At 35.1% G+C, this 13,059-nt stretch overlaps 1 protein-coding gene across 1 annotated transcript in view; it reads left to right on the top strand.

Annotated features, from left to right (window-relative positions):
• TOP2B (DNA topoisomerase II beta) overlaps positions 1–13,059 on the top strand; it is a 46,179-nt gene that overhangs the window by 932 nt on the left and 32,188 nt on the right. Inside the window, exons 3-9 of the mRNA XM_068970454.1 lie at positions 554–644; positions 1,987–2,050; positions 6,159–6,304; positions 7,132–7,229; positions 7,922–8,134; positions 11,335–11,508; positions 12,897–12,998. Of these exons, the coding sequence (XP_068826555.1) occupies positions 554–644; positions 1,987–2,050; positions 6,159–6,304; positions 7,132–7,229; positions 7,922–8,134; positions 11,335–11,508; positions 12,897–12,998 (888 nt within the window). The remainder of the gene's footprint in view (positions 1–553; positions 645–1,986; positions 2,051–6,158; positions 6,305–7,131; positions 7,230–7,921; positions 8,135–11,334; positions 11,509–12,896; positions 12,999–13,059) is intronic.

The following is a 13,059-nucleotide window of genomic DNA, read 5'->3' as shown; positions in this document are numbered from 1 at the left end:
AAGACACTGAAGTTTAAATAGATTTCTCTCTTTTTTTTTTTAAGTGACTTGCTCAGATCCCTCAACTAGTGAGAGCTGGGATTCATAGCTAGGTATCTTTGACTCTAACATCATGCTGCATTCATGTTGTTTTACTCCATGCTGCTTATTTATTAGAAAATATAAAACGGGAAGCATGAGTATAAAGTAAATATGATTTGGTTTTTTTCCTGTTTTATTGGCCAAAAAGTTCGTTTAGGTTTCATAACACCTTGGGGAAAAACCTGAATGAACTTTCTGGCTAGTTCCATATTTAAATGGTTATTAACAATTTTTGGTGCCTTACATTAAAGCTGACTTTATGAGTAAGAAGACAGACTTGATATAAAACAAACAATGTCTCAATTTATAGGCTATTTAAATTGAATATGGATTCAGTAAGGTTGCTTGTGACTGAAGTAATATGTTTTTCTACTTTGAAGACCTAAGTATTTACAGTGTAAATGACAAATACAGGTTTATGTTTTGTAAAATTTTACTCCATAAATTCTTTTGAATTTCTTTCTCAATGCAGCTCATGTGGGTATATGATGAAGATGTAGGAATGAATTGCAGAGAGGTTACCTTTGTGCCGGGTTTATATAAGATCTTTGATGAAATTTTGGGTGAGTATTTGTTTAAGATTTAATGAATTTGTTTCTGTTGATATCATTTATAATGTTCCTGTGTATGTAAAGCCAAACTTATAAATTTTAGAGGCATATCTCAGGTTTTTATGTTGAGTATAAATATTCTTCAGAAAATCTGTTACCTGCTGTAATATGTTCATATTTCTGGACATTATGTCTTTGTGTTTGGTCTGTTCATCTGTGAAATGCATGTATTGTACTTGGTCAGTAACCCCAAGGTTAGTGTGTGGTCTTGTCTGTGCAGTTGTCTTGGGGTTGATTGCATCCCAGTCACCAGGGAGGGGATGTTAAAGATAGATTCCAGGGCCTGATCTTTGCAGATTCAGTTAGTTTTGGGTGAGACACATAAAATTGTGTTTCTAAACAGCACATTAGGTATTTATTTCTGTTGGGCAACCAGGTTTAACAACCCTTGTTCCAAATACCTCTGTGCTTTCCAAATCACACAGTTAATTCAGTCACAATGAAATGTTGATGTGAAATTGACTCCTGGGGAGTACTCAGACTTTGGGAATGTTTTTAGCCTCACAGATGGGAATGTTTTTAGCCTCACAGATGCATCAGTGCCACTGGGTTTCCTGCCAGGGTTGTGTGGGTCTCTCGAAGCTTCTTTTCATCTTTGGGAAAAAGAAAGGAGAGTAAAACTGGTTACTTAGTTTTCTAAGTTTTGTACTTTTGCTCATCTGACAACTATCTGCCAGTTTTACTTTTAGGTTATACAGTGTTTATCAGGAACATATTCCTTCTGTGATTGAAGTTCAGTTTTACAGCTATCTTGTGTTTAAATTTTACTGAAGCCATGATTATATGTATGCAAATATTATCAGTTATAGTTCATAGCATTTAGTATTTTGATTTCTGTGAATGCTAAAGAGTGCCTTTCTAATTCAAAAACAACTGGCTTCAGCTCATTCTATCTATAAAATCAGTAGTTTATTGAAGGAGATCAAGAGAAAGTAGTTAGTTGTTACCAAGATAAAATATAATTAAACCCGATTTTAAACTTTTAGGCCTGGATAGGGGATTGTAAACTGCAAATATTTGTTTTTATATATCACAAAATCATTCCCCCACCTACCCCACACCTTGTTTTGTAGAAGACATAATAGTAATTTAGTGTGACATAAAAAAATTTAAGAATATTATTTGGAAAATAAGGTTTTGTAATAGAAGTTACCAGTAGTTATTTTCTTAAACTATTACCATATGTAAATATTTATATTCAGTAGTGATGCACTTGCAACCATATGTTTATGTCATGTGTGTCTGTTTATTATAACTTTTTATATATTACTCACCAAAATATTTATTTTTGTAGTTAATGCAGCTGATAATAAACAGAGGGATAAGAACATGACCTGTATTAAAGTTTCTATTGATCCGTAAGTATATTTCAAGTTTAATTTTTTATGCTAAGCTGTTTTATTCAGATAGTCCCAGTTTATGAACATGTCTCAAATGAATAATTCATATAGTTAGTTTCCTATTGCTCGAGACCCTGTTATTCTTACCTCTTTTAGCCAGAATGCTGTCCTCTTAGATTCCTCTGTTGTTCAGAGTCTTTTTCTCCAAAGTACTTTCTGATGGGAGCTCTCAGAGACCATTTTTCTCCTTCTCTGGTGCTGTGGATGCTGTTTCAGGTGCTAGAATAATCACTGGGTAGTTTTTCCTTTAGCTTTGGTACTCAAGGTCAAGTGCACTATCGTTAGTACTATTCCAGTTCCATTATGGATTAAACGTATTCTTTCACAACCAACATTTAGGCTTTTCCATTATTTAAAACATCATTTGTAAATTGGGAACTGCTGATAGTATAGAACATGTACCAGGTATTCAGCTAATCACTACGGCGACTTTTTTCTTTTTGGAGGACTGAGGGACGTGTGAAAATAATAAAGTTCTAAGTTCAAAATACAGTTTTTATGTTTATGCTAGTTTCACCAGTATGCCTTTTGTAAGATATTATATTTATCCCTTGTAATTTCATTAGTAGGTTAGCATGATTTTAAGATTTTTTTCCTTAACATGAAAGTTTAATAATTCAGTTACAACTTTATTGTCAATAATCTAATTTCAGAGGGCATGGTTAAGATAAATGATATAATAAAAATATAATTTATATTTGGTTATACAATGAAGTTGACTATATCTTATATGAAAATATTACTACATAACTATACTATTAAAGTTCTTGATTTTCTTTTTCTTCCTTTCTTATTTTTTACTTTCATCATTTCTATAATGAATACACTGTACTGAGAATTTATATGGTAAGATGCATACTTAAAAGTAGGTGGTATGGTATGATGGACACTTAAAATTTACAACTTATGCGGACATTTAAGATAGTTTTAAGGAAATTTCAGCTGTCAAGATTTCTTTTCTTCCATAGTTAGGAAATTGTCAGTTAAAAATGATTATATTTTAGGAGGGTAGTATGGAATGATAGATGTTTAATGTTTAATATCTTCATGCTTTTTTAAAAATCAGAACTGACTGAAAACTAAGGAAGTCCTTTTTAAAAATACATTCTTGATGAACATGGTTACAGTTATTTGATTCTTTTATATTAATTGTTTTGGCTACATTGATCCAGCAATGTGCAGTTAAAAAACAGCTTAGATAGAATCCCATTATAGTGAAGTGATTAAGAAGTGAGCTATAAAATAGTTATGTAGACCAAATAGTGGCTCATAGTGACAAGCTTTACTTTATTCCAGATTCTGGATAAAGTAATTCTGGGTAACTAGTGCTCTTTCTCTTTTGCATTCTTTTATGTAGCAGATTTTATTTTTCTTTGTGCATGTGTGTTCATGAACTCTTTGTGTAAAAGAGAGGTTACATTTTAATAGTGAATGGGTCAAATGTAGAGTATACCCCGTCTAGGTTAGCTCTTACTATTCCTCTTTCGATAGTACTCTGTGACGTAGAGATAAAGTTTAAGTACAAAGCCATAGTTGTAAAAGACACAGGAATAGGTCAGCAAGGGATGCTGTACAGGATTTGGACTGCAGTTCTAAGAAGCTAGAGAATTTGAAGCAACTTCTCACAGGGGAGTTTAAAACCCATTAAATAGTATAGTGTAATGGTTAGTATTGAAACAGCTTACTTGATGGCATCAATTTGATTAAAAACTAACACATGTGAAAAGCACAGTAACCAGAGTTCTAATTATTTCTCTAGCTTAAGTATTCTTATTTAGGGTTGAAATTCTTAAAGCTGTAGCTTTCCAAAAAATGCACACTCATAGAGAATATACAGCATGTATACATTTAAAAAATTGCTTTCTGTATACTATTTTGTACCTTTCTGTTTTACATACTGAGGACAGCCTTCCTTATTAACTTAGATAAATCTACTTAATTCTTTTAACTATCCTTAAGTATTATGTCAGTATATCATAATTAACCTCTTTCCAGTTGATGAATATTGGATATTCAGCTTGTTTCCCAAGTTTCTTTTTAGCTTGAATTATTCTGGAATTTTATTTGTAGCTGATTCAAGCACATCATTCTTCTGTGAAGATTACTGATGGAGCGAAAAATGCAGTTATATAATTCCGAATCATTGTTCAGAGATTATAGAAATAAGTTCCAGACCTCAGAAGTTAAATAAACTGAAATTTTTTAATAGAGAGGTGACTTTGATAGAAAGTTTTAGTTTCATACTCATATAGGCTTATAGAATGTATGAGGTATCATCTTATTTTTTTGAAACTGTGAAGATAATGAATTTACAAAGTGCCTTATTTTAATTATAGTACTATATATACTAAGTAGGATGAAAAGATTTTAAGGATTTTTTCATGAGTATATTGACTTTAGTGTCATTCTGAGATGTTTAAGATCTATAATTTTCCATCCATTATCTTTCTTTGTTTCCTTCAGAATTGTTCTCTATTAGTTTTAAACTCCATGAAATGTCTTGTGTAAAAAAAAAAAATAAGTTACAGGTTTTAAACTCAAGCTAGGAACTATTTGAATATTTAAAAAAATAATGCAATACAGGGCCCTTGTTTTCAAGACTTCACTCTTGACCTTGGGATATGGGACATGCAAGGTAAAGTACAGTAGCTCGTTTAAGCTGCTACATATTTAAATATTCAGCTGTATATTCTGTAAAGAGTGTGCACCCACACATTAGATAACCTAACTATGTCCTCAGGTCCCTAGTAAATAATTTAGATTTTTTAATTGGCCAGTTTCAATATAAGGAATGTTGGAAAACATTATTTTAGGCTGGGAGGACAGAAGTCGTAAATTGATTATTGAAGTTAAGGTAAAATTTGGCTAGACAGAGAAGAAAAGGATTTTATAGGCAAAGGAAAGACGATGAAGAAATGAAAGAATTGAGACTGAGTAAAACTGTAATAAAGTAATAAAACTGTATTGAAGAAAAACTGACTTGAAGGAAAATATGATGCATGTTGGAGAACAGTAGTTCAGTTTGACTGCAAGTAGGGGTATGCATAACGGCCTTAAGCATGCAATAGAGGACTGCTAAGCTTGATTTCATAGAAAACATGGAGCTACTGCTGTGTCCTGGTGCAAAAAATAGTGTGATGAAAGCGGTGGTAAGTCCGTCATTGTTATGAAGAATGTATTTAAAGGGAGTGGTTAGTTCTGTTCTTAGCTGTGTTGCAGTAATCAGTATTTAAGGTGATAACTAATTTAGACTCATACAATGGCATTTGGAATGAAGGAAGATTGGATAGTGACTAAACGAATCTAATAGGACAGACTAAGTTTAAAACATTAAACTCGTCTCTTAATGATCAGGAGATATGAATAAAAATAACAAAGTTTGAGTCCACGTGATTCGGAGAGTTGAACCCATATTGTTAAAAGTGAGGGAAAGAAAAGTTGAGTCTCTGTGATTCAGAGAGTTGAACCTGTATTGTGAAAAGTGAGGGAAAGAAAAGTTGGTTTGCTGATTTTGGGAAAGAAAATGATGTGCTTTTTAGTCTAACAGTGATGGCTACAGTATAAGGACCCTCTAACATTTAGATGGAGAGTGGGACATATTCTAGGCACCTTTCCTTTGCTGTCTGCACCCCTCAGCAGTCTGGTGGGAGGTGAAAGTGGCCGTGGCTGCTAGCCCCGCAGAGCCTGTGGTCACAGGGGGTCGACTGGCGGGAAGAAGCATAAAGGTCATGGCTCCTATGTATGAAGAGAAAGTGGAATTGATAGCTGGCTTCTTATACAAGCTTCTCTGCTTTTACTGTTGAGAAGAGTTTTGTTTTCTTGGGAGCCTTTTGCAGTATCACCTGCAGAACTTATTGACCCTAGTTAGACTTACGACTCAGGGATGGTAACGTGTGTCCTCAGCAAGGGTTTTCTTGAAAGATGAGTGAGTGTCTTCCAATTGGTAATGGCTGGCCTTTTGCTTGTAATCATTCATGTTTATTCTGGGTCACTTTACTTTTGATGGAAATTAATTGATTTATCTTTAAACTATTTTAAGCTCCAAACTCTGCTTGTTTATTTACAGTGAATCTAACATTATAAGCATTTGGAATAATGGGAAAGGCATTCCAGTAGTAGAACACAAAGTAGAGAAAGTTTATGTTCCTGCATTAATTTTTGGACAGCTTTTAACATCCAGTAACTATGACGATGATGAGAAAAAAGTAACAGGTAAAGTCTGAATGGCTGATCGGAATTTTTATTGAGAAATACTGCTCTCTTAACGTAGAAGTCTGTTACTATTTCTATATGATATTACAGAAAAGGGAGCTTTTCTAGTTTTGTTGTGAGAAAATCCTTTTTAGAATTAATATCTATAAAAACTGTCATGTATTACTGTTGTCTTGATTATAGACGCTTAACTGGTAGTACATTGACTTCTGCTAGAACTCCTGGAACTCTGTCTAACCTGGCTGATAGTTTGGGTTTTGAATTAGAGTACTGATGAGAGCAAGATGCGTATGATTCCTGTATGTGTGAATTTGTTTTTACATAAGCACCGTGTCATCAATCAAATTACTTTTGAACCATTTTCTTTGAGTCAAGATTGAAAGTCTAGACTCTATAGAGTTGAAAGTGCTTTGACCATAGCCGGTTGTTTTTCTACTTACTTACATTTCCCTGAAGATGATTTTTTTCCAAAACCAAAGTTCTAGAAAGTTCATAGATTAGAGTTTTGTAATAGAAGTGACTGTGATAGAAAGCTCAGATTCCTACTCACATAGACTTACTGGATTGTTTGAAGATACAGTGCTTAATTTTTTAAAAATTGTTATGAAGATAATCTACAAAATGTGTATTTTAATTATATTACTGTATGTGCTAAATCTTAATTGTATGTTTCTTTAAATGAAAAATCTAAATATGCTTTGAAATATTCAATCAATGATTAAAAAGTGGAAACTGTTTTGCAACAGACCTGCCCTATGGTACGTGAGTTAACAAAGTCCCTTTAAAATTGTTTTCATTAAACCTTTCACATTTAATTGTTCTTACAGGTGGTCGCAATGGTTATGGTGCAAAACTTTGTAATATTTTCAGTACAAAGTTTACAGTAGAAACTGCTTGCAAAGAATACAAACATAGTTTTAAGCAGGTATGATAGAAGTGTGACCAATTCTTTCTTAAGAATAATCATGTTTGTTGCTTTGCCAAGGTAATACCTGTATAATACCTTAGATACCTATATAAATTATTATTTTAAGTTAAGCAAGTCATCAGAGTAAAAAGGCTACAGAATGCTTGGGAGATTTTACTTAAATCCATTTTCCTCCCATTCCTTTAAAACAAAATGCTTTATTTGACAGACTTCTTTTTAACGTGTTTAACCAATAGGGAAAATGTCTTGAACCTTACAGTCTAATTGAAATGCACCCACTTAGCATGTTTGAAAATTTCCTTGTTGATTAATCATTATATTTCAAATTTTTATATTTCACTTTTGTAGACCTTTGAAAATTTTACATAAGCTAAAATAATTTTGTGAGAAAAGCATTGTACCTTTTTATTTTTGCATAATTCTGTGTGTGGTCATTTGTAGATTTTGAAAGATTTAATTAACAATATATAAAGCTGTTCAGTTGATTTTGCTTATTTTCAGCATGAGGTTGTTATAATAGTTTTATCTAAAATTTCTTCATTTATAGTATAGTTTTAAGGATTGGTTTGTTGTGAAAGTTGGAAAATTATTCTAGTTGTGGTAAATGAATGTATTTCATTAGCTGAGTCTTTATGTATTATCTAATATAGAAGCACAATAGAAATATTTAAATATTTTCTCTTTTAAAGACATGGATGAATAATATGATGAAGACTTCTGAAGCCAAAATTAAACATTTTGATGGTGAAGATTACACATGTATAACATTCCAACCAGATCTGTCCAAATTTAAGATGGAGAAACTTGACAGGGATATCGTAGCTCTCATGACCAGAAGAGCTTATGATTTGGCTGGCTCCTGCAAGGGGGTCAAGGTCATGTTCAATGGGAAGAAATTGCCCGTAAGTGTCTTCCAAAATAACTCGTGCTTTGTTAATTTGTAGACAGCCTATAGTTAGATCTTGCTTTTTAAATTGTTAGTCTCTTTTAACAAGCGTGTTTAGATGATTGACATTTAAAGTAATTATTGATACATTTGGATTAAAGCTTACCATCTTGTTATATGTTGATTTATTGTATTTGTTCTTGGTTACTTACGTCCTTGTATCCTGCCTTCTTTGGTTTTAATTCAGCATTTTTAAAAAATGATTTCATTTTATCTTCTCTATTTACTTATCATGTGTGTGTGCATGTTCTCCGTTGCTCACTTATCTGACTCTTTGAGGCCCCGTGGACTGTAGCCTGCCAGGCTCCTCTGTCCATGGGATTTTTCAGGCAAGAATACTGGAGTGCTTGCCATTTCCTTCTCTAGGGGGTCTTCCCAACCCAGGGATTGAATCCATGTCTCCTGCATTGATTGCAGGCAAATTTTTACCACTGTGCCCCCTAAGAATCCTCTTTACTTATTATTCTTATTTTTAAAACTTCTTTAGTGATTGTCTTAGGATTTATAATACTCGTTTGTAAATAATTTGGGTCCACCTTTTTTTGTCACTTGGTGTATAGAGCAAAAACTTTATGACAGTGTATCCCCAGGTCCTCCTCTCTGTCCCTGTGCCCTCTTCATCATACGTTTCACTTTGGCGTATTCTCTAAACAACAGAAGAAGAGAGAGAATGAGGAGGAAGAAATATTTGAAAAAGTTATGGCAGAAATATTTCCACAGTCAAGTTCATTGATTTTTTTTTTTAAAAACTGTCAAGTTTCTGACTTGATGATGTTGCTACTGCTTTAAGCAGTCAGTTTTACTTTAGAGCAATAAAAAAAATAGAGTTTACCTTCTTTTATTCCATTTCCACTGCTCTTAATTTCTTGTTGTAGGCCTAAGTTTCTGATCTATTTCATATTCCTTCTGGCTGGAGATTTTTCTTTAACATTTATTTCCTGTGTATACCTTTGCTGATAATAGTTTCCCTCAGTTTATGATTGTCTGAGAGAATTTTTTCCTTCACTTGAAAGGATGCCGAGTTTCACTGAGTATAGAATCACAGTCAACAGCTGGTTTTTTTTAGCACTTGAAAATGCCACTCTGTTGTCTTCTTGCTTGCATGGCGTCCGCTGTGACCCCTATCCTTCCTCTGTTGGTAAGGTTTCTTTTTCCTCCACCTGCCTTGAAGATTTTCTATTTGTCTTTTGAGTATGATATACTCAGTTGTATATATAGGTTTTGTTGTTGTTGTTTTGGGGTTTTTTTTTTTTTTGGTACTTAATTCTGTGTGGCGTCTCCTGAGCTTATTGGATCTGTTGTTTGGTGTCTGTCACTGATTTTGGGAAAATTTTGGCTGTTATTTCTGGACGTGCTGCTCTTCCTCCTCCTTCTGGGAGTCTAATTGTGCATGAATTGTAGGACCCGAGCTCCTGGATGCTTTACTCCGCTTTACTCTCTCTGTTTTCTCTTTGAGTTTCAGTTTGTTTGATTTCTATTGCTCTATTTTCAAGTTCATTGACTTTTTCCTCTACTGTGTCAAGTTTACTTCTGAGCCTGCCAAAGGCATTCTTTGTGTCTTCTGCTTTTCTTAATTTCTAGCATTTGCATTTGATTCATTCTTAAAGGTTCTGTCTCTCTGCTGAAGTTGCATATTAGACAATATATATTAGACAATATGCAACTTCCACAAGAGCCTTTAACCTGTTAGGCATTGTTGTTGTTCAGTTGCTAAGTTCTGTCTGACTCTTTGTGAGTCTATGCGCTGCAGCATGCCAGGCTTCCCTGCCCTTCACTCTCTCCCGCACTTTGCTCAGACTTGTGTCCATTGAGTCAGATGCCATCCAACCATCTCGTCCTCTGTCCCCTTCCTTCTCCTCTTGCCCTTTTAGTCTTTCCCCACATCAGGGTCTTTTCTAATGATTTGGCTCTTTGCATCAGGTAGCCAAAAGCCCTATCTGATAGCTAAAACATCTGCGACATATCTAAGTTCTGATGATTGATTTGTCTTTTCAGACTGTGTTTTCCCCTTGCCTTTTGGCATACCTTGTGAGATTCTGTTGAACACCAGCTATGTCGCATAGCATAGTAAATATGGTGTGAATAGGCTTTAGTATGAGGATTTATGTTAATCTGTACAGGGAGCAGGCCGTGTTTGCAGGCTGTTGTTGCTGCAGTTACTAGTGGTGAGGTCTGTTGTTGCTGTGGGCACCAGATACTTCAGATTCTATCTTGTCCTTTCTCTATGCTTTCGGGCTTGCCTTGGAGCTGCTGGTCTTCCAGCTGGAAACCGCTGTTACAGTTGGAGGCCTGCTGGCCTGGGTATAGGTTGTGAGAGACCCCCATGTCTGATTAGTCTCAGGCTTTGGACTGCTCAGGGCCTGTGTCTCGGGGTTTAGTCTTCTCAGGAGTGTCTATGCCTCCGCTTGAGGTGGAGACATTCCCTTTGTCCTTTGTTTTCCTCTGGTTGCATCAGGTCACACCAGTGCTCTCCTCCTGTGCCCTGCAGGATAAGCCTTTTTAAGATGTAAATAAGATGGGCATGGGAGGTGTGGGGCCGGGCAGAAGTGCTTGACCCCAGCTCTGGTGGTATTCCACCACTGCTTTCCAGCAGTGCCCTTCCCCCTGTGAAGTAAGCCGTTCTTTTTTTTTTTTTTTTTTCTGATAAGGGTGAAGGGTCTGGGTTGAATTCCTAGTGGCTGCTATTCTCCACCTGGCCCCATGAGGGTCACTTTTTCTAAATTCTTTCTGATCTACTCTGTGAGGAAAGACCTGCAAAAGACTAGGAACCCCTTCTGACCAGACTTCAGGTGCTTCACACACACACACACTAGTCCACACTTGTCTATAGAAAGAAATTCATCAGAAGCTCTGGTTCCAGGTTCCTATGGACTTATAGCACACCAAGCAGCTTCTGCCCAGATAAGCAAACGATTTAGGTTCTGTGTCTCCCTACAAACACCTGTCTCTCTTCAGACTTTGGATGCTCAGCTGTCCTGTGATCTCAAGTTTTTGAAGATGCATAGAAAATTTGTTGTTGAACCAACTCTTTTCTTATAAAAGAGAAGAAAACTTCTTTGAGCCTTCCCTTCTACATGTCTAAACTGGCTGGTGTTCACCTAGTTCAGCTGCCAGTGCAAGAGGAATTGTTCATTGTTTTTGTTTTCCAAATTTTAGGTAAATGGATTTCGCAGTTACGTAGATCTTTATGTGAAAGACAAATTGGATGAAACTGGAGTGGCCCTAAAAGTTATTCATGAACTTGCAAATGAAAGATGGGACGTTTGTCTCACATTGAGTGAAAAAGGATTCCAGCAAATCAGCTTTGTAAATAGCATTGCAACAACAAAAGTAAGTACACTAATTCTTTGTTTCCAAGTCAGTTGTAGAACAGTCTTCATTAAAAACAAGATAAAACAACAAAGAATACCCCTCCACCCTGCTTTTGTGAAATCAAAATTGACTTATGAAAATAAAAGTATATTTTCTATGAAATATCTGTCTTACAATTTATTTAAGCGTCCATTGAGAAATAAATTTACATGATTAGAACTTATAGTTGAATACATTTGTATTTTATGGAATTTAGAATGATAACAAATTCCTTGTTCTGAGTTTTGAGTGTAAAAGAACAAATAGTAAGAGATGAGTCTGTTTTGAGATCACATCGTGAAATACCTTATCTGTGGTTCTAAGGAGTTTGAACCTTTTTTGTAGGCTTTTAAATTTCCAAATCAAATGAAATTCTTCTCATCTATATGCATTTATCCATTGACCATAGTGAAATATTGGGCAATATAAGTGTGTATTTTAGAATAAAGCCATGAGCTATCACTTTGTCACTCTTGTTCAAGTTTGAACTCATTTTTTATCATCTAGCATCACTTTTTCTAGTCAACAGAAATCCTATATCAGATTTGATTGCATTTTATTATGTGTAATAGAAACCTAGTATGCAGTGGTTTGTAGACATGTGAAGGTTTTCCTTTTCCTCTTCTGGGGACTAATGGCATGCAGTCTTAGTCTGGTTCTGTGACTTTACAGTGTCAACAGCGTCCTGTTCTCTTCCTGGCTTGCTTTCTTTTCTGCCTCTCTTAGCATGTGGCTTTCATTTTCATGCCTTTAATATGTCTGCTGCACCTTTCTAAGTCCTAAGGAGAGAATGAAGTTGGACAAATGCATATGTGAATTATATCTCTCCGTTTTTATCAGGAATTCAGTATTGTTCCTGGAAACCTGATCCAGTGGACCTCTGCTAGCTTCTCTGGCTAAAACTGGGTCAAGGGTCCCTTTACCTGCAAGGGAGTCTAGATTGGTAAATCTTTGTAACTGGACATGTTGCCAGTTAAAAACACAATTGGATTTGCCCATAATATGAAAGGGAAGACACTGTTGATGGCTACCATGGTCCCTAAGTGGCAGTCTTGTGAGCATCATTGCTACCACCAGGCCAGTGTTCATTCTCACCTCCGTGTCTCTTTTTCGTTGTTTTCACTTGGTGGGGAGTTATATAGAGTTGCTAATTAGCTCTATGGCCAAAAGGACTATGTTTTAAATCCCAGCTCTTTCCTTCTGAGACTTATCATATTACCTCTGATATATAGGGTGAGTAATATAGTCATACTAACTTAAAAAAGTTGTGTTGAAGATTAAATGCTCACTCTAGAAAAATGTGAATGTTACTGTTTTGCTGACTTAATTATAGAAGATTTTGTATTCGTTTTTTTTTTCCTCTTTAGGGTGGACGGCATGTGGATTATGTAGTAGACCAAGTTGTTGGTAAACTGATTGAAGTGGTTAAGAAAAAGAACAAAGCTGGTGTGTCAGTGAAACCATTTCAAGTAAGTGATGTTTTATATGTTCTGTTGAATTGTTAAGTAATAATCAGTTCTGATATTGACC

Source organism: Capricornis sumatraensis, chromosome 4, assembly GCF_032405125.1.
Source record: "Capricornis sumatraensis isolate serow.1 chromosome 4, serow.2, whole genome shotgun sequence".
In the NCBI taxonomy this organism is placed as follows: Eukaryota; Metazoa; Chordata; class Mammalia; order Artiodactyla; family Bovidae; genus Capricornis; species Capricornis sumatraensis.
This window is presented reverse-complemented; position numbering and strand designations above follow the sequence as displayed.